Below are 27,097 nucleotides of genomic sequence, written 5' to 3' on the forward strand. Positions count from 1 at the left end.
ACAGGCTGGAGTTTGTGCAACCTCCACAAACACAATTTACCATGACAAATTGAAATAAAAATTAACTACCGAAAACACACAGACTCACGCCCACTCCTACTGAATACCAACAGAGCATAGCAAATGGCTCCCTCTCATGACGCCATATAACACAATGTTAAAAAAAAAAAAAGTGGTTTTTGAGAACTGTCAAGGAAACAGTCACTTTTTCTTCTAAATTTGTGCCCTCATGTCTTGTAAAACATTTTCAAATCCTTCATTAATGGTTCATATGGTATTTTCATACAAGGTTATATATTCAAGGTCATTTATTCAACTTTAACCTGCAATATGCACTTTAAGGTAAGTCACTACCCAACTTCTCTTTTAAGCATATTTTTTGGGAGTTATTCCATAAAATTTAGTTTTTATATGTATACCACTTTTCAGAACTGTGCTAGCTAACCATGCGCTGATTAGCATCTTCGAGCTAGGTTCAAAAGTATCTAAAATTGTCACTACTGAAACATGTCATCATTGTTTCGGTAGTGACAGAAGGGAAAACATAATCCTTATATTTGGGTGAAATAAACAAAATTTTAGTACAGTTATGCATTTTTTTGTATTTTAGTATGTTTTAGTCATAGACTGTAAAAAAAAAAAGATGGATGATGCACCTTCACTCTCTTCCGCTGAAGAAAAGTGAAGCCGCCAACATCCCAACAGGGCGCTGACATATTGCGCTGATTTGGAACAGGAACTCGGGACCCAGTCTGCGCAGTACAGAGCGAAGTGGAGCCACGTCCCACCCACACTCCCGCAGAGTCGATCGCATGCACACGCCTCTGACCCCGTTTTAATTAGCCTGACAGCTCCAATTTTTGTCTGCTGAGAGGCTTGTGTTAAAATACAACTCCAATCTCCTCCTGAAGAACCCGAAAAAGTCCGCTGGCACCTCAGTTCGCTCAGAGAAGCTGTCAATTTCAGCTGTCAATCATGACGTCACACTCCCGTTTTTAGAGCATCACATAACTAACTAAAACCAAACTTATTTAAAAAACGAACACTTGAACTTACATCAGCGTGATAAAAACTACATAAAAATGACAAAAAATATCTTTGGAAAAAATTATTTAAAGTGTAATTTAATTTAGTTTGTCTCACGTCCCATTAGATTACATGGAGAGGGCGGGGTTTATGACCTATACTGGGACCAGCCACCTGGGGGTGATCGAAAGGCTCTGGCTTCACTTTCGAGGACTTGGTTTTAGTAGTGTTTCAGTATGTGAGTTAAAACTCTGTAATGTGATGTGGTTGCTACCAAAGCATTACTGTCACTACCGAAAATGTGCTGTCACAAAAAACATGGGATTTTTTGTCAAAAATAAAGTATACTGAATTATCAACTAAGATTTTATGATAGTTTTTGGTTCAATGTTTATTCAAACTAATGAATCCTTAACATTGAAATCAGTATGATCAACTTTTTGCCTTTTACAAAGAAAAATTGGATTCAAAATACAACAAATCTCATAAATTACACTTGAAATATTGTTAAAAATTGTTATGGATTTACTTCTGAAAATGTTTTTGATAAAATAGTAAAAATATATGTTTACAATCTAGATGCAAGCTAAATCTTAATAGGTCAATATAACCTTTCTAATTAAATTATTATTATTATTGTGTTTCGGTAGTGACAAAACAAAACAAAAAGACCCATTCCGAACATTTTCGGTACAAATACGTGTACTGTTACACCCCCAATATCATAGGTTGCATTAGACTTTAACATTGTCCGTCATTTTGACAGACCGGATTGTAAAAATTCTGTCATAATCTATTGTTAACCACCATTTTAATTTTCATATTTTAATTATAACAAATTAAATTGCTTGTATTTTTGTTCACATTTTCATTTTTAATAATAAACCTACAGGATTTATTTATGAAGAGAACAGATGAACAGAGACTGCGCGTCACTTTTCATGTTCAACACACCAAACACAGCAGGTGTAGAAGTAGTGAACGCCTCACTTCTTTCTGGGACTTTTCCAAACTCCCTGAAAACTGCAGTTGTTAAGCCCCTTCTGAAAAAGCGCAATCTTGATAACACCACGTTGAGCAACTATAGACCATTATCAAATCTTCCTTTCATAGGTAAGATTATTGAAAAGGTAGTTTTTAATCAGCTGAACAACTACTTAAACTCAAATTGGACAATTTCCAATATGGTTTCCGAGTGCATCACAGCACAGAGACAGCACTCATTAAGATAATAAATGATATTTGCTTTAATTCTGATTCTGGCAAAATATCAGTGCTGGTACTACTAGATCTTAGTGCTGCGTTTGACACTGTCGATCATAACATACTTCTAGAGAGACTGGAAAACTGGGTTGGGCTTTCTGGGATGGCACTCAAATGGTTCAGGTCATACTTAGAAGGGAGAGGTTATTATGAGAATATAGGAGAGCATAAATCTAGGAGATTTCTAGGAGAGCAAGAATATAGGAGAGCATAAATCATAAAGTGGACGTCCATGATATGCGGAGTCCCACAAAGCTCAATACTTGCACTGCTCGTTTAGCCTGTTTATGCTCCCACTAAGTCAAATAATGAGAAAGAATCAAATTGCCTATCACAGCTATGCTGATGATACCCAGATTTACCTAGCCTTATCTCCAAATGACTACAGCCCCATTGACTCCCTCTGCCAATGCATTGATGAAATTAACAGTTGGATGTGCCAGAACTTTCTTCAGTCAAACAAGGAGAAAACTGAAGTCATTGCATTTGGAAACAAAGATGAAGTTCTTAAGGTGAATGCACACCTTGACTCTAGGGGTCAAACAACTAAAAATCAAGTCAAAAATCTTGGGGTGATTCTGGAGACAGACCTTAGTTTTAGTAGTCATGTCAAAGCAGTAACTAAATCAGCATACCATCATCTCAAAAACACTGCAAGAATTAGATTATGCTGCCCGCAGTTGGAACCAGCTTCCAGAAGAGATCAATGTGCTAAAACATTAGCCACATTTAAATCCAGAATCAAAACTCATCTGTTTAGCTATGCATTTGTTGAATGAGCACTGTGCTACGTCCAAACTAATTGCACTGAATTTCATGTATGATCATTTTCTATTCTTAACTGTTTTAAGTACATTTTAAATACATTTTTATATAATTTCCTAAAATTTACTGTTATTATTTTTTTAATTCCTTGTTTTTATTGTTGTGATTATTTTTTTTATGACTATTTCACTTCCTTGAGGTGATTTTTGATTGTCTGATAATTCTCATTAGGTTGTGGTTAATTGATGTGAAATACTGCCATTCTTTTGTTCTTCTCTCTTTTTTTCCTTACTTTCCTTCATTTGGTATCTATACACTGAATAAAATTATAAACGCAACACTTCTGTTTTTGCCCCTATTTTTCATGAGCTAAAATCAAAGATCTAACATTTTTTCTATGTACACAAAAGGCCTATTTCTCTCAAATATGGTTCACAAATATTGTCTAAATCTGTGTTAGTGAGCACTTCTCCTTTGCCGAGATACTCCATCCACCTCACAGGTGTGGCATATCAAGATGCTGATTAGACAGCATGATTATTGCACAGGTGTGCCTTAGGCTGGCCACAATAAAAGGCCACTCTAAAATGTGCAGTTTTATCACACAGAACAATGCCACAGATGTCGCAAGTTTTAAGGGAGCATGCAATTGGCATGCTGACTGCAGGAATGTCTACCAGAGCTGTTGCCCGTGAATTGAATGTTCATTTCTCTACCATAAGCCGTCTCCAAAGGCGTTTCAGAGAATTTGGCAGTACATGCAACTGGCCTCACAACCACAGACCACGTGTAACCACACCAGCCCAGGACCTCCATATCCAGCATCTTCACCTCCAAGATCGTCTGAGACCAGCCACCCAGACAGCTGCTGCAACATTCGGTTTGCATAACCAAAGAATTTCTGCACTTTATTGATGGCATTTTGAATGCACAGAGATACTGTGACGAGATCCTGAGGCCCATTGTTGTGCCATTCATCTACGACCATCACCTCTTGTTGCAGCATGATAATGCATGGCCCCATGTTGCAAGGATCTGTACACAATTCCTGGAAGCTGAAAACATCCCAGTTCTTGCATGGCCAGCATACTCACCGGACATGTCACCCATTGAGCATGTTTGGGATGCTCTGGATTGGTGTATACGACAGCGTGTTCCAGTTCCTGCCAATATCCAGCAACTTCGCACAGCCATTGAAGAGGAGTGGACCAACATTCCACAGGCCACAATCAACAACCTGATCAACTCTATGCGAAGGAGATGTGTTGCACTGCGTGAGGCAAATGGTGGTCACACCAGATACTGACTGGTTTTCGGATCCCTCCCCCCTTTCATGTCAAATTCTTACAACTGATGAGGAAATGTAATATACACAACAGGGCTGTTAGCAATCAAATTAAATAATTTGCACTACAAATTTACAACTGCAATAAATAATGTTATGAGATTAATATTTTAAATAAATTTTTTTGAATATACAAATAAGAAATGTTGGTGGAAAAATGCATACTTTTAAACTAACTAAACCACCAGTAGGTGGCGGTAAGTCACTTATTCATTCAACCGATTCATTCAAAACACTGAATCATTCAGTAACAAAAATGCGAGTGCTGCTTGGAGAATGTGCAATACTTCTGATCTTTGTCTAAAATGTAAGTAACTACTTAACTACTTGTTTCTTGAGCCAAAATCAATGTAACATTTGCAATCATATAAATATTTAGCAAAATAGTCCCCTTGTCATGGTATGTTATCATCATGTTATAAATAAACTAAACATTTTGAATTTTTACCCCAGTATGTTTGTTCTGTGAATTTCTTTATGTTTGCTGTTATGCTCATTTGATTTGATTTCTCCATATAAGTCTCTCACAGAGACAGGCAGCATGAGCCTCAACAGCGCAACATTGATACCAGAAATACACTATCCATTATCAATTGCTGTTTACGCTGAATGTAATAAAATGTCACTTAAGTTTTAATCAAGCTATTTGTCCCGTCGGGCAAGTAAAATCCTCGAGCAATTTTTCAGTAAACTTGCATTAACCCATTTAAAGCAGCTAGGAGGCTTGTCAGCGAGCTGGTGGTATTAGACCTGCATTCTGCTACCACAATTCTCTCTGATGACACAGTAACTATGGGGGGAATCTTCCGTCTGTCCAATGATTGTAAACAGTCACTGGGTCCATCAGACTGGTGAAACTTTTGCGGTAATGAGACCGAAGATATTTAAGACCCACTGAATCTGAATTTAAGACATTTTAAGGCCTTTTTTAAGCAAAACTTTATTTCATACATTTTAAGACTTTTTAAGGACCCGCGGCCACCCTGCCCCAATACAGTAAAACTGCACATTTTAGAGTGGCCTTTTATTGTGGCCAGCCTAAAGCACACCTGTGCAATAATCATTCTGTCTAATCAGCATCTTGATATGCCACACCTGTGAGGTGGATTGAGTATCTCGGCAAAGGAGAAGTGCTCACTAACACAGATTTAGACAGATTTGTGAAGAATATTTAAGAGAAATAGGCCTTTTGTTTATATAGAAAAAGTCTTAGATCTTTGAGTTCAGCTCATGAAAAATGGGGGCAAAAACAAAAGTGTTGCGTTTATAATTTTGTTCAGTGTACATATGTTTTGCTTAGTTTAGTTGTATGTTAGCTATAGTTTCATTTATTAAATCCCTCATATTCACAATTGATTGTCTCTGTGTCCTGCTTACAATTCGAAGTCACTGAATGCTGCTCCTTGCTAGATGCTAAACTAATGCTAGTACTGCACAAAGTAGGAAAGCTATTCTTCCTTGGCCAGAAAAATAATCTTTCCGAGAATTGATAAATGATTATATTGTCTGCTCGGTGGACGGACAGATCAAATAACTGTAATATTGATTCTACTACAGTTAATTCTAAGATCTAATCTAAATATTTATTATTAATTATAACTAGGGGTGTGCGATATATATCGTCTGCGATAAAATCGTAATTGTTGTTTTAACGATGTGCAATTTGACATTATCAAGTATTTTGTAAAAACCAAACAGAACACCTACGGAGTGCACGCTTACGTGATGAAGTCTAGACTAGAGCACGCGCGCATTTGGAGTGTGTTCTCTCGCTGCATGATTCAGTAATAAACTGCATTAAGAATGATCACAAAATTCAAGATACGGGGCAGAAAATGTGTATATATATAATTTCATATGATTAAAATCACATAAAGAGTGCCGTTTTTTTCTTCAAAAATAAGCATGATTACAAATGTGATTGATTTTATACAACAGTTCAATAAACAATAAGTTAATATTAAGAGATGTACGTTTTAGACAACAAATTGCCTGTTTTTGCTCCATTCCGCCAACAAAAAAAATAATTCCAAACAACTACAGCACTGTTTTGCGTCTCTGAGCAACATGGCGGTGTTTCGTTTCATTCCTGAATGAATCAACCGTTTAAATGATTCGGTTCAGTCGCAATGACTCACTTGTTAAGAGTGACTTGCTGCCACCTGCTGGCGATTTTAATTTCACATTGAAAGTATCTTTTCATTTTAAAATAATTTCAAATATCAGCATTCAATGTTTTATGTTTAAAATATCAAAACATTATGTTTGTAACTGCAGGTTAAAGCACTCCATCTGAGCTGCATTAAACAGTGTGTAAATACATCTAAATGACATTCAGATGCAACTTCTGCAAAGATAAATTTTGTTGATACTAGTTTAATTTGTTTGGTAACAGCCTAAATGTGTTCTAATTGACTGATTAAATGTAACAATTTGATTCAAAAGATGCATACTTTTAGGAAAAAATGGCTTTTTTTAAAGGTAACATTGCCCATAAAAGGTAAAAATGAATTTAAACTTGAATGAGAACTTACAGTCAGGTCCATAAATATTGGGACATTGACACAATTCTGAAATTTTTGGCTCTATACACCACCACAATGGATTTCAAATGAAACGAACAAGATGTGCTTTAACTGCAGACTGTCAGCTTTAATTTGATTTGGTATTTACATCCAAATCAGGTGAACGGTGTAGGAATTACAACAGTTTGCATATGTGCCTCCCACTTGTTAAGGAACCAAAAGTAATGGGAAAATTGGCTTCTCAGCTGTTCCATGGCCAGGTGTGTGTTATTCCCTCATTATCCCAATCACAATGAGCAGATAAAAGGTCCAGAGTTCATTTCAAGTGTTCTATTTGCATTTGGAATCTGTTGCTGTCAACTGTCAAGATGAGATCCAAGGAGCTGTCACTATCAGTGAAGCAAGCTATCATTAGGCTGAAAAAACAAAACAAACCCATCAGAGAGATAGCAAAAACATTAGGCGTGGCCAAAACAACTGTTTGGAACATTCTTAAAAAGAAGGAACGCACCGGTGAGCTCAGCAACACCAAAAGACCACGGAAAACAACTGTGGTGGATGACCGAAGAATTCTTTCCCTGGTGAAGAAAACACCCTTCACAACAGTTGGCCAGATCAAGAACACTCTCCAGGAGGTAGGTGTATGTGTGTCAAAGTCAACAATCAAGAGAACACTTCACCAGAGTGAATACAGAGGGTTCACCACAAGATGTAAACCATTGGTGAGCCTCAAAAACAGGAAGGCCAGATTAGAGTTTGCCAAATGACATCTAAAAAAGCCTTCACAGTTCTGGAACAACATCCTATGGACAGATGAGACCAAGATCAACTTGTACCAGAGTGATGGGAAGATAAGAGTATGGAGAAGGAAAGGAACTGCTCATGATCCTAAGCATACCACCTCATCAGTGAAGCATGGTGGTGGTAGTGTCATGGCGTGGGCATGCATGGCTGCCAGTGGAACTTGTTTTCTTGTATTTATTGATGATGTGACTGCTGACAAAGGCAGCAGGATGAATTCTGAAGTGTTCCGGGCAATATTATCTGCTCATATTCAGCCAAATGCTTCAGAACTCATTGGACGGCACTTCACAGTGCAGATGGACAATGACCCAAAGCATACTGCAAAAGCAACCAAAGAGTTTTTGAAGGTAAAGAAGTGGACTGTTATGCAATTGCCAAGTCAATCACCTGACCTGAATCCGATTGAGCATGCATTTCACTTGCTGAAGACAAAACTGAAGGGAAAATGCCCCAAGAACAAGCAGGAACTGAAGACGGTTGCAGTAGAGGCTTAGCAGAGCATCACCAGGGATGAAACCCAGCGTCTGGTAATGTCTATGCGTTCCAGACTTCAGGCTGTAATTGACTGCAAAGGATTTGCAACCAAGTATTAAAAAGTGAAAGTTTGATTTATGATTATTATTCTGTCCCATTACTTTTGGTCCTTTAACAAGTGGGAGGCACATATGCAAACTGTTGTAATTCCTACACCGTTCACCTGATTTGGATGTAAATACCCTCAAATTAAAGCTGACAGTCTGCAGTTAAAGCACATCTTGTTCGTTTCATTTGAAATCCATTGTGGTGGTGTATAGAGCCAAAAATGTTAGAATTGTGTCGATGTCCCAATATGTATGGACCTGACTTTATATGAGAAGATTAATTTCTATCACTGATGTGAACTGACCACACAGAATATGAAGAATATCAAAAACTGCAGCTGTCCACGGTAGTCAGATATCAGCACAATAACACACTCGGCAAAATATTGTCTAATTATCGTTATCGAAAAAAATCCCCAAAAATATCGAGATATCATTTTTTTCAATATCGCACACCCCTAATTATAATTAGTTATAATTTATTATAAATATTTCCCTTTTGAGCTTATTTGCTACAGATATGTCTGCGTCATTTGGAGCGACCACTCATCATGTGGTGCGATCAATAATAGCAATAACTGTATTAAATTAAAAATACATTATCTAATTTCTGTGGTTGAAATCACTGCTACAGTATGCTTAAGTGAATGGTATTTTTAAAACATTTGTATCAGTTTTATGCAATTTACAGGAAAATAAGGCTGCTAACTACATTTAAGAAGGCAAATCTGAAATTATAGAACAAAAATATGAGATCATTATTTACAAAAACTCAAAATAAATGCAAATATTTTTTGGCACTTTAATGGCTGAGAACATCTAAAAAAAAAATTTTTTTTTAAATTTAAAAGTTAAAGTGTCATGATTAATTTTAAATTGTAATATGAATTGTGTACACAATTTACAACGTTGCTCCTGTTTATTGATGTTTGTGGGTATTTGTTTATGCACGGCTCTCGCCACAGCATTTCAGTCAGGATGAGTCTGGATTTTGACTGGGCTTTTGCAACCCCTTTGTTCTTTTCTTTTCAGCCATTCTGTTGTAGATTTGCTGGTGTGCTTGGGATCATTGTCCTGTTGCATGACCCAGTTTTGGCCAAGCCTTAGCTTTATTTTAGGCGTTTATTTTTTTAAATCCATTTTCATATTATTTAAAATTCTTAAATATTAATTAAAATAAATACAATTATTGGCCATCAGCCACCCTGCTTTCCAAGATATCGGCATCGGCTGTCAAAAAAACAATATCGGTCGACCACTAGTTTTGAATGTCTTCCTTCCTAAAACTTCTGCTTTTATAGAGGTGCTCACACTTGCTGATGATCAGTTAATCAAAGGCATTTGATTAGCACTACCTGACTGCTACTTACCCTCTTAATTCCTATGTTAACAGTAAGGGTATCCTAACTTTGTCACACATGGCTTTTCAATATGTCATGTGTTGTTGTTCATCTGAGGATTTATTTTCCAAAATCGAAAACCTGCCAAAGACGAGATTTTTTTTTTTTTTTTTTAAACTATGCCCTAATACAGAAAGCCATGGAATTCAATAGGGTGTAGGGCTGCAACAACGAATCGATTAAATCGATAAAAATCGATTACTAAAAGCGTTGGCAACGAATTTCATAATCGATTCGTTGTGTCGCGCGACGCGGAGACGTTTGATTATTTAAAAAAAAAAAAAAAACTTTAGTTGAGCGGAGCGGAGTGAACACACTCGGTCTCTCTCGCGCACGGATGCTAGCAGAGTTTGGCGCCTCATAAATAAAAACAAAAAGTAAAAAAACAAAAAAAAAAAACGAGCGGAGGTAGAGGAAAGATACATGGCGGAGGCAGAGAAATCCGTGCGACCCAAGTCATCCAAGGTGTGGGAGCAGGGGCGGCGTTTATGTATGGCAGAGTATGGCAGTTGCCATACCTAGCCCAGTCAGGTGCTGTGAAAAATTATCCAAACTTGAGTCGCTTATAATTCGTTTTTATTATTTTAAATCAGAGAGTTTTAAAAGTAGTAAACCAATGATAAGCATTAAAATAACTTGTCAGTAAAACTGTAACGCCATTGGATCATCGAGCTCTCAGCGAGACCTCGTAACTTCACCCCGCCTCCGTTCAGATTGACGCCGCGCACAGCCTGGAGAAGATGAGATCTCTGCTTTTTCGCAATGCAAGGGTGAATAAATAATTGGTGTTTGAATAGTACAGCGTTTTCTTTACTCAAACACTATGTCAGTAAAGGATAATGTTTTGTGTGTTTGAAGAGTGGAGAAGAATTAGTTATTTGCTGTCTATATACGTTTTAAATATCCTGTGCATTATGTGCATAAGCGCTTAATTTGAGATTTTGGCCAAGTGTATTAAACAACAAGAAAAAACTAAGCGCTCATATAGCTACAATCAAAGTTATATAACCTGTAAAAGTTGATGAAAGCATAATGCACTTGCTGCTTCAGATAACAGTTACAGCCGTTCTAACGACAGACAAAACACTCCATCTCCGTCATTCTCTGGTCAAAAACATTATTAACTCCATTTGAGCTTGATTTTCATATAATGTTAAATGCAAGTGTCTGATACAATACCAACGCTAACGACGCAGTGTTGTTAAATTATTTAATTTTTGCACCCCCCCCAAAAGTCTATATATTTGGCAGATGTAAAGCATACATGTGTATGTTTTTTGTGTTAGTCCATTTTTATTTTATTTTATTATTATTATAACAGCTCAGGGATGTTCAAGGAGCAACATGTTTGTGCACTTTCTAAAGATTTTAGTTCTGTTTTTGAATAAAGGGTTGGAAATGAATGCTTTTCTTTTTTTTATCCGATTCATCGATTAATCGAAAAAATAATCGACAGATTAATCGATTATTAAAATAATCGTTAGTTGCAGCCCTAATAGGGTGTCCTAACTTTTTTACATGACTGTATATATGGGTTGTTGACGTGACATGGCATTTTCAATGTCCCACAAAATGAAAATGAATATAATTAATTTATCGTTATTTAAAATGCAGTAAATGGTTAAACATTTCTTTGTTCTACATGGACCTGTTGTTATAAAAGCTGCAGTGTTATTCGATTGTTTACGTTTTTGAGCCAAATCTCAAGCATGGTTCAATAAATTACAACTTTTTATAAATAAAAGCATTAAATGTTACTAAATACCTCTGGCATAATTGTACAGGTGTCTATTTTAGTAAATGGCAAACATTTTCTTCATCAATATATTTCTGAAAACGTAGGAACTTGATACATTTTGTCTCTGAAACCATGTCCTCTGGTGTGACACCATATCCTGATTTTAAATCGGACAATTCCAGAGAAAACTTTAATTAGTTGAAGGACCCCATTCATTGTCATTTTACTGAAGCCCCCAGTGAAGACCATGACATGTACATGGTAAATTTTTGTCTCAGAATTGTTCAAATATTTAACTTTTTTGGAATCACTACAAAACTGTTACATTTTGTTGTCCTTTGGTGTGACACCCCTACATTATATTTTTTTAAATTAAAAACTGCATGTTAAACTACATAATCATGGAAAATTATGCAAATGTGTCTTGCTTACCACTAATGACAGGTGTGGGATTACAAATTTATTTAAATGTTTAATTTAGATTCCAATGTAATAGTGTACAAACTGAAGAAGTTATATACCTTGTATTTAGCATTTAAGGTGAAAAATGGTGACATGAGTCAGATCACTACATCAGATGCAAGAGGTCCCTGCCAGTTCCTGTTCTCCTATTGTAAGTGAAATGAGCCAAATGAGCCAGACTCGAATCTTTTGTTCTGCAAATGGCTTTCGGAGCCCCCTGGCCCAGACATGAATCGTTAGACTGATTGGATTATCAATGCAATCGAGTGTTGTTGATTGGGTCTGTCTTTCTCATTTGCATGCTTTGTTTAAGATCATCACCCAGGTGCTTGGTCTCCATTCCTAAGCACTGCCCCCTAAATGTATATAAACTACAATGTATCACTGCTTTAGTTAGACTTGGATGACTACAGCGACGCGCAGCGAGTTCTCAATAAAAAGTAACTTCTGGATGAAAGATATCCCAACGTCTCCTGGTCTCTGCTTCGTAGAAGAGAAAAGTTCACAACACAGGTTATCTCGGAATAGCAAGGTCACTGACAGAAAAAGGCTGAAACGTCCTTTGGTGTGACAGATAATGCCTGTACTGTCACACCACAGTACAGAGATGTCACACAAGAGAACAAGGTCTCTTTAAGAAGCATTTTAAATAATTAAATAAGATTTGTTCAACTCCTTTTTATTATTTTTTGATTATTTTCAGTGTTTTTAAATGCAATAATTACATTAAACTATTTTCTGATGTTTTTACAGAAAACTTGTATTGTTATAAAGTGTGATGAAAATCAGTCTAAAATGTGATACTTTGTTTTTGAGACAGAAAGAACTGAGGGAGAGAAATTAGTGGAAGATAGAGGACGCGGAAATATACAGGTGCTGGTCATATAATTAGAATATCATCAAAAAGTTGATTTATTTCACTAATTCCATTCAAAAAGTGAAACTTGTAAATTATATTCATTCATTACACACAGACTGATATATTTCAAATGTTTATTTATTTTAATTTTGATGATTAGAGCTTACAGCTCATGAAAGTCAAAAATCAGTATCTCAAAATATTAGAATATTTACATTTGAGTTTGAATAAATGACCATCCCTACAGTATAAATTCTGGGTATCTCTTGTTCTTTGAAACCACAATAATGGGGAAGACTGCTGACTTGGCAATGATCCAGAAGACGAACATTGACACCCTCCACAAAGAGGGTAAGTCACAGAAGGTCATTACTGAAAGGTGTGGCTGTTTACAGAGTGCTGTATCAAAGCATATTAAATGCAAAGTTGACTGGAAGGAAGAATTTGGGTAGGAAAAGGGGCACAAGCAACAGGGATGACCGCAAGCTTGAGAATACAGTCAAGCAAAGCCGATTCAAACACTTGGGAGAGCTTCACAAGGAGAGAACTGAAGCTGGAGTCAATGCATCAAGAGTCACCATGCTCAGACGTCTTTAGGAAAAGGGCTACCAAGCCACTTCTGAACCAGAGACAACGTCAGAAGCATCTTAACTGGGCTGTGGAGAAAAAGAACTGGACTGTTGCTCAGTGGTCCAAAGTCCTCTTTTCAGATGAAAGTAAATTTTACATTTCATTTGGAAATCAAGGTCCCAGAGTCTGAAGGAAGAGTGGAGAGGCACAGAATCCATGTTGCTTGAAGTCCAGTGTGAAGTTTCCACAGTCAGTGATGATTTGGGCTGTCATGTCATCTGCTGGTGTTGGTCCACTGTGTTTTCCGATGTCCACAGTCAACGCAGCCATCTACCAGGAAAGTTTAGAGCACTTCATGCTTCCTTCTGTTGACAAGCTTTATGGAGATGCTGATTTCATTTTCCAGCAGGACTTGGCACCTGCCCACACTGCCAAAGGTACCAAAAGCTGGTTCAATGACCATGGTGTTACTGTGCTTGATTGGCCAGCAAACTCGCCTGACCTGAACCTCATAGAGAATCTATGGGGTATTGTGAAGAGGAAGATGAGAGACACCAGACCCAACAATGCAGATGAGCTGAAGGCCACTATCAGAGCAACCTGGGCTCTCATAACACCTGAGCAGTGCCACAGACTGATCGACTCCATGTGACTCCATGTGGCCTTCAGCTCATCTGCATTGTTGGGTCTGGTGTCTCTCATCTTCCTCTTCACAATACCCCATAGATTACTGTAGCCGCATTGCTACAGTAATTCAGGCAAAAGGAGCTCCAACTAAGTATTGAGTGCTGTACATGCTCATACTTTTCATTTTCATACTTTTCAGTTGGCCAAGATTTCTAAAAATCCTTTCTTTGTATTGGTCTTAAGTAATATTCTAATATTTTGAGATACTGATTTTTGACTTTCATGAGCTGTAAGCTCTAATCATCAAAATTAAAAGAAATAAACATTTGAAATATATCAGTCTGTGTGCAATGAATGAATATAATATACAAGTTTCACTTTTTGAATGGAATTAGTGAAATAAATCAACTTTTTGATGATATTCTAATTATATGACCAGCACCTGTAGATAGAAAATTAACAGGGATCCACCGGAAGGAAGGAGATCCTAAGAGAATGATGCAGAAAGTAAATGGAATCAAAAATATTCCTTAAAAAGAGTAGCCATATAGTTTTTAAAAATTAATTCACATCTTAATGAATATACTTTGAATAACAATCATATTTAGCTGTGCTGCACATGCAGCGAGGGGGGCTAGAAGAGTTTCAGTAACATATTGATTGACTAAGAGACTGAATTTTGTTGATGAAAATAGTTTTTTGTTTTGTTTAAAAACATGTTGATATTGTTTGTATCAAAATTAAATAGAAATAATTTAATAACCACCATTTCTGTCCTTTAGTGTGACCCAGATTTGTTTTTATCTCAAAATATCTATTAAAAAATTTAAAAAATTAAGTATTGCAATAGGGGAGATACAAATATCACTCAACTTAAAATGTATAACTTTCAGCAGTTTTGAACGGATGACAGCAAAGTTTGTCATGTTGTCGAAGTCTGTCTTGAAATCATCCACTGAGTACGTTTACATGGACAACGATATTCCAATTTTAACATGATTAAGATAATACTCTGATTAAGTAAACAGAGACTTTTGATTACCTTAATCCGGCTAAAGTTATGCTCAAAGTAAATACAAATCGAATTAAGACATGTGGAGTATTCCTATTTTAGTCGTATTATCAAAGTGCAGTACAGACATGTATACAACTTAAATCACATTATTACTGTCGTGTAGGACATTTTGCTGCATTTTGCAACAGGATACACACACGGCAGTGGTCAACCATTTGACGGCAAACAAAAGAGCATGGCTTCAACAACGCCATCGTCTATTTGCACGTATAGCATGACAAATAATTAACTGCACTTGAAGCTTTTGTAAATTTAAAAGTAAAACACCCAAAACTGTATATGGCATCATAACGAAGCGTTATGGCATCATAACGCGACGGCGTCGCATGGGGATGTAATAACGTGTGTGGATGTAATAATGTGTGCCATTAATCGATCTATGTACTATAGCACGTAAAACAGGAACATGAAAGGAATATTCTAAAAGCCACTCCAGGGCTCGCAAAAATCGCTAGCCCGACGTCCTGGGGCTATTGTGTTTTCCAGTCGGGCTACCAAAATGTATCACTGCCTGCCCGACGGGCTCCTTAAATACAGATCTCCCGCGGGTCCTTAAAAACTCTGAAAGTGAGTTGTATCAAAATTAAGGCCGAAATGTCTTAATTATAATTTCAAGAGGTCTTACAGTTGGGAACGGAAAGTCAAGAGTCGCGATACGGCGGATTAAACTTCAAAAGGCAATGATGTCATTGAATAAATATGAGCTCTGCACGTTTCAAGTCAAAACGCGGCGCGGATGTCTTTATGTGAATGTATCTGAAGGGAACCGACTGTCCTCAGAAACGTGTTGTTGGCATTTTAATTTCATTTTACCTATAATTCCTGATAAAGCAGCGTTTATGAGCGCGGAGCTGCTTTGTGTACAGCGTTTCCGGGGAAAAGCGCTCCTAAAGCGCCACCTCGTGGCAGAGAATGAATCTGCATTTCCAATAAGCCTTTCTTGCTGTTTATGGTCAGATCAATGCAAATATCAACTCATGTTTTTACGCAGCAAACACATAGAGTTGTAAATGAGAAAGAAGTTGATGTGCCTTCTAAAAATCTAAACAATTAAGACAATAATATTTATATGATTTAAATTAACATAATTTATATGCTTGATTGATCCCTTTTCATAAAAACGGTCTATAGCCTGAAACGCTGTTGTATAAGATTTTTGTTTTTGTGAAAACCTGTATCTGAACTGTAAATCATGTAATTTTATGGCTCAAAACTGTATGTTACCATAGACATTGTCCAACCCCGCTCATTCTGTGTTAATTTTACTTGTGCAGCTCTTAAAATGGGTCATAAATTTCCTTAAATATATTTTTAAAAAATTCTGCAGATACCCTGTGAAATACCCTATACCCTATAAATAGTGAAATAAAATTCCTTGCTTCATATTTGTTGATATTTGTGTATTGAAAATATTTTTGATTGACATTTAAACTCCTATCTGATTTTCTATATTTAAAAAAATTAATAATAATAATAATAATAAAATAAAATAGTAATTTTTTAAGTCGGGCTAGTTAAATTAATTTTCGGGCTATCAAAATCTGAAGAGTACCTGCCCGAAGGGCTACCAGGGATTTCGAAATTTTGCGAGCCCTGCACTCATGTTATCACCTTAATTATAATATGTGATCCTGGACCACAAAACCAGTCTTACGTCGCTGGGGTATATTTGTAGCAATAGCCAAAAATACATTGTATGGGTCAAAATGATTGATTTTTCTTTTATGCCAAAAATCATTAGGATATTAAGTAAAGATCATGTTCCATGAAGATATTTTGTAAATTTGTTACCGTAAATGTATCAAAACTTAATTTCTGATTAGTAATATGCATTGCTAAGAACTTCATTTGAACAACTTTAAAGGCGTTTTTCTCAATATTTTGATTTTTTTGCACCCTCAGATTCCAGATTTTCCAAAAGTTGTGTCTCAGCCAAATATTGTCCGATCCTAACAAACCACACATCAATGGAAAGGTTATTTATTCAGCTTTCAGATAATGTATAAATCTCAATTTCTAAAGATTTACACTTAAGACTGGTTTTGTCATCCAGGGTCACATATTGTCTTATTTAGAATAAGGTAAATAATTAGATTACTGATGCCAGCAAACATAGTCAATGAGATCCAAACACATTCTTTGTAAGCTCTTTGCGGGCTATAACTTCAGCAATAAGATTGTCAAGAAAATCCTACAGAAACAGCTGATTTTTATCTGAGGTTAATTAGCATCACTTAAATTGACCAGAGGAAAATTATTACTTTTCAGTTAAGAGTTTGAACATGATTGGTTAATAGGGTATGCAAATTTCTGCAAACAGGTAATCTTAGGTTTTTATTTGTTTGTTATAATTTTGTGTTTCAATACTGCATTAAAGGTGGAAAAAGATCTGACATTGTTAAACATGAATTCATTTTTACATCTCAAAAAGCTGTGAGTTTGTCCTATCATTATATAACAGCTTCATGACAGTAGGGAGGGAGAAAAATAGAAATGAGTACATGACGAATATACGTAACATTACATAATGCACCACTAACATTAGCACCTGAAATCTGTTCATCCTTATTGTTGTAGTGCAAAAACACAAAACCTGTCAGACACATACAGTATTTGCATAGGGCTAAAGCAACATGAATACCTGGTACTTTCTCTCCCAAGATCGCCTCATACAAAGCCACAAACACATTTGCATCACACTCCGACATCCTTTCCAGCCTCAGGTTAATGTGACATTTCAACAAAACATTGTTTGCCACGTCCACCCAATCTACACAAAAACAGTAACGTTACATAAGACAATGTAAACATAGGGTTTCAACAATGACAATATTCTCTCACACCTACTACACAAATGATAAACATGGTGTGAAACCAAGCATACAGCATGATATAATTCACTTAGGGTCCTAGATTATTTGCAGTTTTGGAGATAACGTTAGATATTATGAACACACACACACACACGACTATCTTTGGCGCTCTACAGCGCGCCTTTACGCCTCTAAGACAAAAAGAGTATCTTTACCAACTTTCAAGAAAAGAAGTGCAAAGTCTGCTTGTTTCAGTCTTCGGTTATACTATTAGACACGAATGTTATGTTAAACAATTTAACATCATTTTAAATATAAAGAAACGTTTCATATTTAACGGGATATCAATTATCTTAGCTTTCCCACCATGGGTCTAATACTAAATTACAGTTTACAGACTGCATTTTAACTAAGTGTTCTTTTGAAGATGATTTACATCATTAGACTACACAACATGTAAACAATGACGTAGCTCTTCAAACTACGTTACCTAGCTTGCGGCTAACGCAAACATATCAACCTCAGTAGCACAAACTCACCCCTCTCTTCGGGTCCCATCGAGCAGATTTTACGCTTAAAGACAATAAGACTTTAATTCACAGTTTACTAACCGAACCACTTCAGTTGATGAGGAAGAGAAACTGACAGAGAAGCCAATGTTTGAATAACTTGAACAGCAACAGCGGTTTAACGCCTTATCGCGTTCTCATTGGCTGAGACTCTAGTGACGTATGGGGATTGCCGAGCGTAACTAAACCTAAAACAAACTCCAAAGCAAGCACAAGGATGTTGAATAGCCTATGTAGTATGGAAGCATGTGTAGCTAAACTCAATTTGAAATGTAATATGCAAAATGGAAATACAATGTAAAATGGCAATGTATTTTTGTATTTAAATTTACATTTTCCCATACATATTTGCAACATTTAGTGCAAAATTAAAATTAAATTTCAATTACATAATTTAAATTTGCCATTTTCTACACTTTAATATGAAAATTAAAAAAACATATTTTAAAGCTTTATAAGTTGCAAAATTAAAATTAAAATGTATTACCCAAATTGATTAGATATGTTTAACATGTCCAAGAAAAAACTGTAGCAAAATTATAATTTAAATGCTGTTTTTCCTACATGCATTTAGACTTAGGGGTAGGACGCTTGGGATTGCATTTTCATCATGATAATTGATTAAATTAATTATCATGATGATAATTGATGAAATTAATCGCGTGATAATTGTAGCAAAATGCAGTGAGAATTTCAGAATGCATTCTGAGCCTAAGGTGCAGCAAAAGGGTAGCAAAATTGTGATTTAAGTGTCTTTTATTTTTCTTAAATGCATTGACACTTTCATATATGATGTTTCAATTGCATTTTCATTAAATACCCCGATATTTAAAGCATTTTATCAAACTCACAACGAAGAATTCATCTTGCTCCGGATCTTAAGTTACAATGGAGTATATACAGTAGGCCTACATAAGAAATTCATTATTCATTCATTATTGACAGCTTCTATAAGAAATGGAGATTATGGGTAAAAGTATATATTATTAAAAAAATAATAATAATAATAATAAAAACAGTATAAACAGCACTTTCTATATTTGAGTATGACTGAAACATGATAGGAGCTGTTTTTGTTGTTTACCATTTACAAGCGAATCCCCAAGACTTCAAAACTTTCAAGTTTATAACTGACCAACTTCTAAAAACAAATTTATAGTTGTCTTTGCAAAGAATTATGTCACTTTGGAGCCGCTGCTGTGACGCTGAACAAACGCTTCCAGTGTGAATACTCTGGCGAGCCTGTATGGCGTTCGGATAGGTTCTTTATTATTACGCTGTAACATACACTCGTCTCACTGAACGTCTCACTGACGTCTTAATTTTTTTTTTTTTTTCCTATTTAATCCATTGAATTTAAGACGCAGACGAGGCGTAGACGTCACGTAGATGTCACGTAAGTCACGTGTGGCAGTGAAGTGTCGAGCCAGACGTCACGCGTGATTCACGTGTGGCTGTGAAGTAATTTTTATTTTTTTTCGCTAACACATACCATAACACGCTGCTCACACGGCTCAGTGCAGTGTGCGAACGAATGCACAATTTACTTGCTCTTCATTCACTCCTCTCAGTGAACGTGACATCTGCGCCTGACTTGTAACGTGACGTCTGTGTCTGAACTTTTTTTTTTTTTTTTTTTTGTAGTTTTTAGTGCGTCTGTCTTTTCCCCGGCTAACTTGTACAATATACATTAATCGTGTGCATATTAAATATAAATATATTAATATAATAATAATAATTTAGACATATTTTTAGACATTTATTTTTATTACACTATTTGTAAAAGTATAAAGTTAAGTGATCTATTCTGTAAGGCAAGAGTACAGTCATTCCCTGCATTAATGAGAAATTTGATGTATAAATGTATTTGTCGGCTGGATGACTTGCATAATAATATTATAATGTTGTTGTCATCCTAGGCTTACTAATGGGAGATATCAGTCCTCTATGAGGACATATTGGTATAACTGTCTTTTTTAATGTGTATTGTTTTGGGTTGTATTGTGTGTTTCTTGCTAATGGACCTTGAGTCTGGAAATAAAGTTGAAATAAATATAAAGGTAACATAAAACGTCTATAACATATAAATAACAAATGTCTCCGAAAGGAATCCTTTAGTGAAGTTTGTGTTGATATTGCTTATAGGTATATTCATGTCGTTTTTTTCGTTTTTATGAAATCCTTTTTGATTTTCCTTTTTTTTTTTTTTTTTTTACATTTGGGGTTTATTGTGTTTTTATCTTTTACATTTTTAATGTAGCCAACGGCACATCAGTGATGGCCAACCCGTTGATCGCAATCATCTGTTAGATCTGAGACTGTTGCTGTGAAATAATAATAATAAAAATAGACAAATACATAGAACAATACATTATACCTAATGTTCAGTTTTTCAAGCGCCTCTCTTCTATTCTTTATTTTGCGTTTAAAACATAATATTAAGATTCTTTGAAGAATAAAAGGACAGCACTTATTCATTTTCCTTTCGTTTTGAAAAAAAAAACTAATTATCTTCTCTTTTATTCTAAGATAAAAGCTTATTTTACGATGATCAGTGAATTATGTTTACCAAACAAGCAAAGAAGAATTAAATATAGGCGTGTGCGATATAGACAAAAATGATATGTCTGATTTTATCCATAACGATAATCAAACTATATGTGAATGCACACGACTCAAATAAAAGTAGACAGTTCCGAATGATGTATTACTCTTACCTTTATAAGCAAAAACTATGGCATATTTTAAGCTGTTTCTACTGTAAGAAAAAAAAAAAAAAGCAAGTGATCCTGCTGGCGCCTCCATGTCCTGCAGAGCGCGCTTCAGCTTCCATTCTCCGCACAAACTGTTGGATATGCGTCGAACAGCGCACATAGGTTAAACATTTAAACAAGTAACATTGTGATATGCTTGAACTGTTTTATAGATTTTATTTTAGGCTAGTCGTGATGACTTTAGAAGGCTAAATTGATCAAACATAGGCTTTTATCATCTTACTGTCTGCCGCTGGCCGCTTTGTCGTTAATGTAAAAAATAAATAAATAAAAAACCTTACATTTAACGAACAAAAAAATTCTCCAAACGTTTTTCTAAACATAATTATTTTTTCATTACTTACAAAACTGAACTGTTTTAATAACAGCTGTATAAGCTGTTTTGGGAGAAGGGGAAATATAGAGGCTAATATATCTCTTCGATAGTAAGTGTGTATTAACAAACTAATTTATAAAGAATTTAAACGTATAGCTACAGGAGATTATCAGTGCTATTTTCTGAGAGATGTTGAACCCTCAGTAAGAGATAAATCTTTTACCTTTTATCTTACAGTTGCTCCAAAGGTTAAGGAGACACATTACAGAATTATGTTTAGGATTTACCCTGTTAGTGATTTTATGCAGATGTAATGGGTTGAGAAAATGCCATTTATAAGTTTACTGAAAACAGTGACCCCCTCATATAGGTGTATTTGTGTATACCTGTTTTTTTTTTTAATTTTTACAAAGTGAGAACTTTTCTAATAAAGGTAGAACAGTGTATCTGTGTGGCATTACACCGCCATGCCAATAGATGGCGCATCAGGCGCTCGTGGAAGACGCGAGAGATTTATTTTCCCCTGTTCGGCGGGCTCAGTAATAAACTGACTGCCGCTGTGGAAAGACGTAACTTCTTTGTCCTCTCGTGTTTTTCACAGGTATGAATATATTTCATTAAAATGTTCATTTCATTGTATTTGTGAAAATCGAAATGTGTAATACAAAGAGTTGAGTGAGTTTTGAAGTGTATCTAATCGTAAAAGTGTTTTAATTTACTGAGGATTATAAAAAAGGCTGAAGAGTGAGTTAAATTGTGTTTCAGGCCTGATTTATATTGATTGAGATTAGAAAAATGTTTTATCAGACTGAAATAGTGAGTCTATGCCATCTGTTGTATTGGTTAAAAGTGTTTTAAGAATTACGTTTCTCCGTGTATGTTGTATTCTCGTTTCAGTCGCCATTTTGAGTGTTCAGCACGTGCGTTGTTTCAGTGTGCACGTGCATGAGTTAAATGGAATAGAAAAAATAATTACATCAAACTCATATTTCAAGTGCAATGAAATTTAATGTATTTTTGTTGTGAAATCTGGTCTTTAAGACTTATCTCTATGTATCTTCATATCAACTTATGTGTATCTATATATTTTCTTATACAAGTATACACTATCTTATGATCAAAAGTATATTTTGCATACTTATGAAGTGTACTAATGGTTTGTTTAAACTGTATTTCACAAAATGCACTTTGGGAGTGTTGAGTTTTGAAATGTTGAATTTTTTTCAGAATTTAAAGATAAATTATTGCAGTAATAAACTGACTGCCGCTGTGGAAAGACGTAACTTCTTTGTCCTCTCGTGTTTTTCACAGCTTATTCACCCATCCACAGTGCATAACGCCTGTGTATGCTTTGCTGCTGGCCCAGATATCCCCTAGGTCTGAGGCCGGTAACAATTGGGGGCTCGTCGTCCGGGATCCAGCACATATCGCCTGGGGAGATTGCCATTTCAACGGTGGGAGCCTGTGCCAAGTGTTTCAGGGAAGACTGCTGTGTCAAGTGTCATTCAGAGAACAACTGCCACAGGTGATGCATCAAGATGACTACCTTAAGCCAACGCCGGGTGCTGGTCTTCAAGATCCAAAAGAAACTTTCAGATTTGAGTCTTATTCAGCTGCAGACTGTTGCAAGTTCGATAGATGATGGCCGTGAAACTTACCATGATGCAGATCTCAGTGAACCTGAACTGTATGACCTGATTGTCGACTACATCAGAAGTGAGAAACTAAAAGCTGCTGAAGATGAGGGCATGAGTCAACTTCTTCTCCTTTTTGACCTACTCAATGAGGTGCTATCAGCTCCAGACACCAGAGCTGCTGAACCTGGTAATGTTGTACCTGTTTTGATGGGGGATTCACCAACATACCACCATGGTCACACTCCAACCGATGACGATGGAGAAGTTCATACACCACCATCTCATACGGACAGAGACATTCACACACAACCATTACGTATGGACAGAGACACTCACACACAATCATTACGTATGGACAGAGACACTCACACACAACCATTACGTATGGACAGAGACACTCACACACAACCATTACGTATGGACAGAGACACTCACACACAATCATTACGTATGGACAGAGACACTCACACACAACCATTACGTATGGAAAGGGACACTCGCATGCGGTCGTTTCAGGGAAGAGACACCTCATCAATGGCTGGTATGCCCAGCCACATCGGTGCTGCTGCTTCGGGTAGGATGAACTCATCATCTAACATTTCTGATCATGTTGTAAGATTGTCTGATGTTTCAGCTCTGTTACCACGCAGAGAATTTAAGTTACATGGTGGTCAAATCTCCGATGCAGGTTCTGATATCTCTTACAACAGTTTGAGTAAACAAATGGATGAGGGGTTGCAGGAAGGTTTTAGCGAGTCAGAAATAATCAGAACTGTCCTGAAGATAACCAAACCGGGTACTTTCAGGGAAATGTTGAGTAATAAAGAAGACCTTACTGTAGAAGGTTTAAAGAGATTTCTGCGGTCACACATCAGGGACAAAAATGTAACTGAGCTTTTTCAAGAACTGAGTAATGCTAGGCAGCAAGACAGAGAAAGTCCACAACAGTTTCTGTACAGAGTTATGGGGCTAAAGCAACGAGTTATTTTTGAGTCCCAGCAACCAGGTGTTGATTTCAGCTATGACAAAAAATTGGTTCAGGGCACTTTCCTGCATACCATTTACCAGGGTTTGAATGAGAAAAACAGCTATGTACGACATGATCTTAAACCCTTCCTTTCAGACATGCAAGTTAGTGATGACTTCCTATTGGAACAAGTGACTAAGTCTACCTCCGAGGAAGAGGGACGTTTAAAACGACTGATCACGGTAGCTAAAACAAGACCAGTGACTATGAATTCAGTTCGACATGACTCAGGTGAGCTAACTGACCAGAATAGACAAACAAAAGTTGACTCTGAATTACAGGCTAATCGTGATGCTATCAAGGAACTGACAGCCCAAGTGTCTTCATTAACTAAGCATCTAGCCCATCTTACAACATCTGCTGAGACTATGGAATCAATAGACAAGAGCACACCTACTACTAGACCTCAACCAGCAGCTGAGACAAAAGGAAATGTCACGACTGTGTCCAGAAGGGCAATATGACCTGTTCCCACTGTTTTATTTGTGGACAAGCTGGTCATAGGGCTATTGGCTGTCTTCAACGTAAGCTGTCGGGAAACGGGAAGAGGTCGCTGGAGAGGGGCAGCCTGTGACCTCAACCAGTTCTGAGCCCCAGATAAAAGCCAAAATCCCAAGGCATCCACAATCAAAACCACAATGTCAAGTGGACCCAAATCGACGAGTAGCTCAGCTTATTGGCAAGCGATGTATGGTTTCGACTTCAGTTAATGGTGTACCTCTTCAGATGTTGCTAATATGTAGCCAAAATCATGGACACATGTCTATCAGAGTCCCCCTTTTAATCAGTCGGAATTGTAGCTGTCCTGTTTTAGGTAGCAATGTCATCGCCGAGATCATAAAAGAAAATGCCTGTCAGGATGAAAAAGTTGATGTCTCTACTATTTTGGAAGAAGCTTTAGGCATCAGTGCATCTACTGTAGAAGCATTAGTGTTGGCTCTCCAGCAGATAACTCTGGCTGAGACATCACAGCACAATGTCTGCACTGGTAAGAAAGGTGTAACAATACCCGCTGGACAGATTCGGGAAGTTAAGTGTCGGATTCGGGGATGGTCAAGTGGTGGGACCATGCTGTTTCAGCCTATTGTGGAGAATGACTGCATTGATGGTTTAGAGCTGTTTCCAGCTTTAGTGGATGTTCCTGGGGGATTGTCAAAATGTGTCAAAGTTCCAGTCCAGAACTCCACTAAACATGCTGTCTACCTGCCACAGAGAACAATTCTTGGCACACTCGAAGATGTCGTTGATCTTAAACCCATCCAACAGTCCACTGACATTTCCAAAAGCCATGATACTCCCCAATCATGCTCAGTTCAGTTAAGGACTGATTATCTGCAAAACCTTGAAAAAAATAGGAATCCTTCTGTGCATTCAAACAAAGATAAATGGCACCCTCCAGTTGACATATCACATCTGGCTGAGGATGAACAGAAAATAGTTAAAGAGATGCTTTTTGAGCAGTCTGATGTATTTGCTAGGGATGACACAGATATTGGTTGCATCCCTGACCTGCAACTCAAAATCTGCTTAAAAGATGATACACCAGTCCAAAAGTCCTACAATGCGGTCCCAAAGCCCTTGTATAGAGAGGTAAAGGAATATGTTCAAAAGCTGCTTGATCACGGGTGGATTCAGAAGTCCATGTCACCTTACTCCTCCCCCGTGGTTTGCGTAAGAAAAAAAGATATGAGCCTACGTCTTTGTGTGGACTTCCGTGGACTAAATAGTAAAACGATCCCAGACCGCCACCCCCTTCCACGTATTCAGGACCTATTGGATAATCTGGGAGGTTACTCATGGTTTTCCATATTGGACCAGGGCAGTGCATATCACCAGGGCTTTGTCGAGGAGAACTCTAGGCATCTGACGGCTTTCAGCACGCCTTGGGGATTGTATGAGTGGATCCGCCTTCCCTTCGGCCTGACCAATGCACCGGCAGCTTTCCAAAGGTGTATGGAAGGTGTGCTGAATGGCCTAAGGGATGAGTGCTGTTTCCCATACTTAGACGATGTTCTCTGTTTTTCCAAATCCTTTCAGGACCATGTCAAAGACTTAAAGAGAGTTTTCTGCCGCTTACGGGAACATGGTGTGAAATTACGCCCAAAGAAGTGCGAATTATTTAAACATCAGGTGAGATATGTGGGGCGTCTAGTTACAAGTGAGGGCATTCAAGTCGATCCCAAAGACCTGGAAGCAGTGCTGCAATGGAAAGAGCGAGAACCAAGAATGTTGGAGAAGTTAGAGCTCTATTGGGCTTTTTGGGCTACTATCGATCATTCATTCAGGATTTTTCCAGAATAGCCCGCCCACTGTTCAAGCTTCTAGAGAGTCCTGGTGAGAACGGGGAGAATCCTGTCAAAACTAGGCCAACTAAACTGGGTGTAAAAAAAGGTCAGTTACCCTCCAAGACACCAGTTCAGTGGACCTCTGAACACAGCGCTGTGGTTGCCCGCCTTGTTGACATGTTGACTTCCTCTCCTATCTTGGCATACCCGGACTTTAATTTACCTTTTGTCCTTCACACCGACGCATCCAGTGAGGGTCTGGGGGCTGTACTCTATCAGGAACAGGGGGGGAAATTGCGCGTAATTGCCTATGGCTCAAGGTCGCTCTCGCCTGCCGAGAAGAATTATCACCTCCATTCCAACAAGCTGGAGTTCCTCGCTCTAAAATGGGCCATCTGCGATAAATTTCGCGATTACCTCTACTATGCCCCCACGTTCACAGTATTCACGGATAATAACCCCCTTACCTATATACTGAGTACCGCCAAGTTGAGTGCTGTTGGGCATCGTTGGGTGGGTGAATTGGCTGACTTTCACTTCACCATAAAATACAGGCCAGGCAAATCCAACACCGATGCCGACACCCTATCACGGTTCCCGTTGAAGTTTCAGGACCACATCCGAGAATACTCCGAG

At 37.2% G+C, this 27,097-nt stretch overlaps 1 protein-coding gene across 6 annotated transcripts in view; it reads right to left on the reverse strand.

Moving 5' to 3' along the window:
* LOC131541933 (centrosomal protein of 95 kDa-like) overlaps window positions 1-18,559 on the reverse strand; it is a 240,481-nt gene extending 221,922 nt beyond the window's left edge. For 5 of the 6 annotated variants that reach the window (XM_058777989.1, XM_058777986.1, XM_058777985.1 and 2 more), the window contains exons 1-2: window positions 18,393-18,559; window positions 17,682-17,810 (exon numbers count right to left, since the gene is read on the reverse strand). In XM_058777989.1, coding sequence (XP_058633972.1) covers window positions 17,682-17,810; window positions 18,393-18,411 — 148 coding nt within the window. In that variant the 5' untranslated portion in view covers window positions 18,412-18,559. The remainder of the gene's footprint in view (window positions 1-17,681; window positions 17,811-18,392) is intronic. The other variant, XM_058777987.1, reaches the window with a different exon arrangement.
* Between the last annotated feature and the right edge of the window lie 8,538 nt (window positions 18,560-27,097).

Source organism: Onychostoma macrolepis, chromosome 06, assembly GCF_012432095.1.
Source record: "Onychostoma macrolepis isolate SWU-2019 chromosome 06, ASM1243209v1, whole genome shotgun sequence".
NCBI lineage: Eukaryota > Metazoa > Chordata > Actinopteri > Cypriniformes > Cyprinidae > Onychostoma > Onychostoma macrolepis.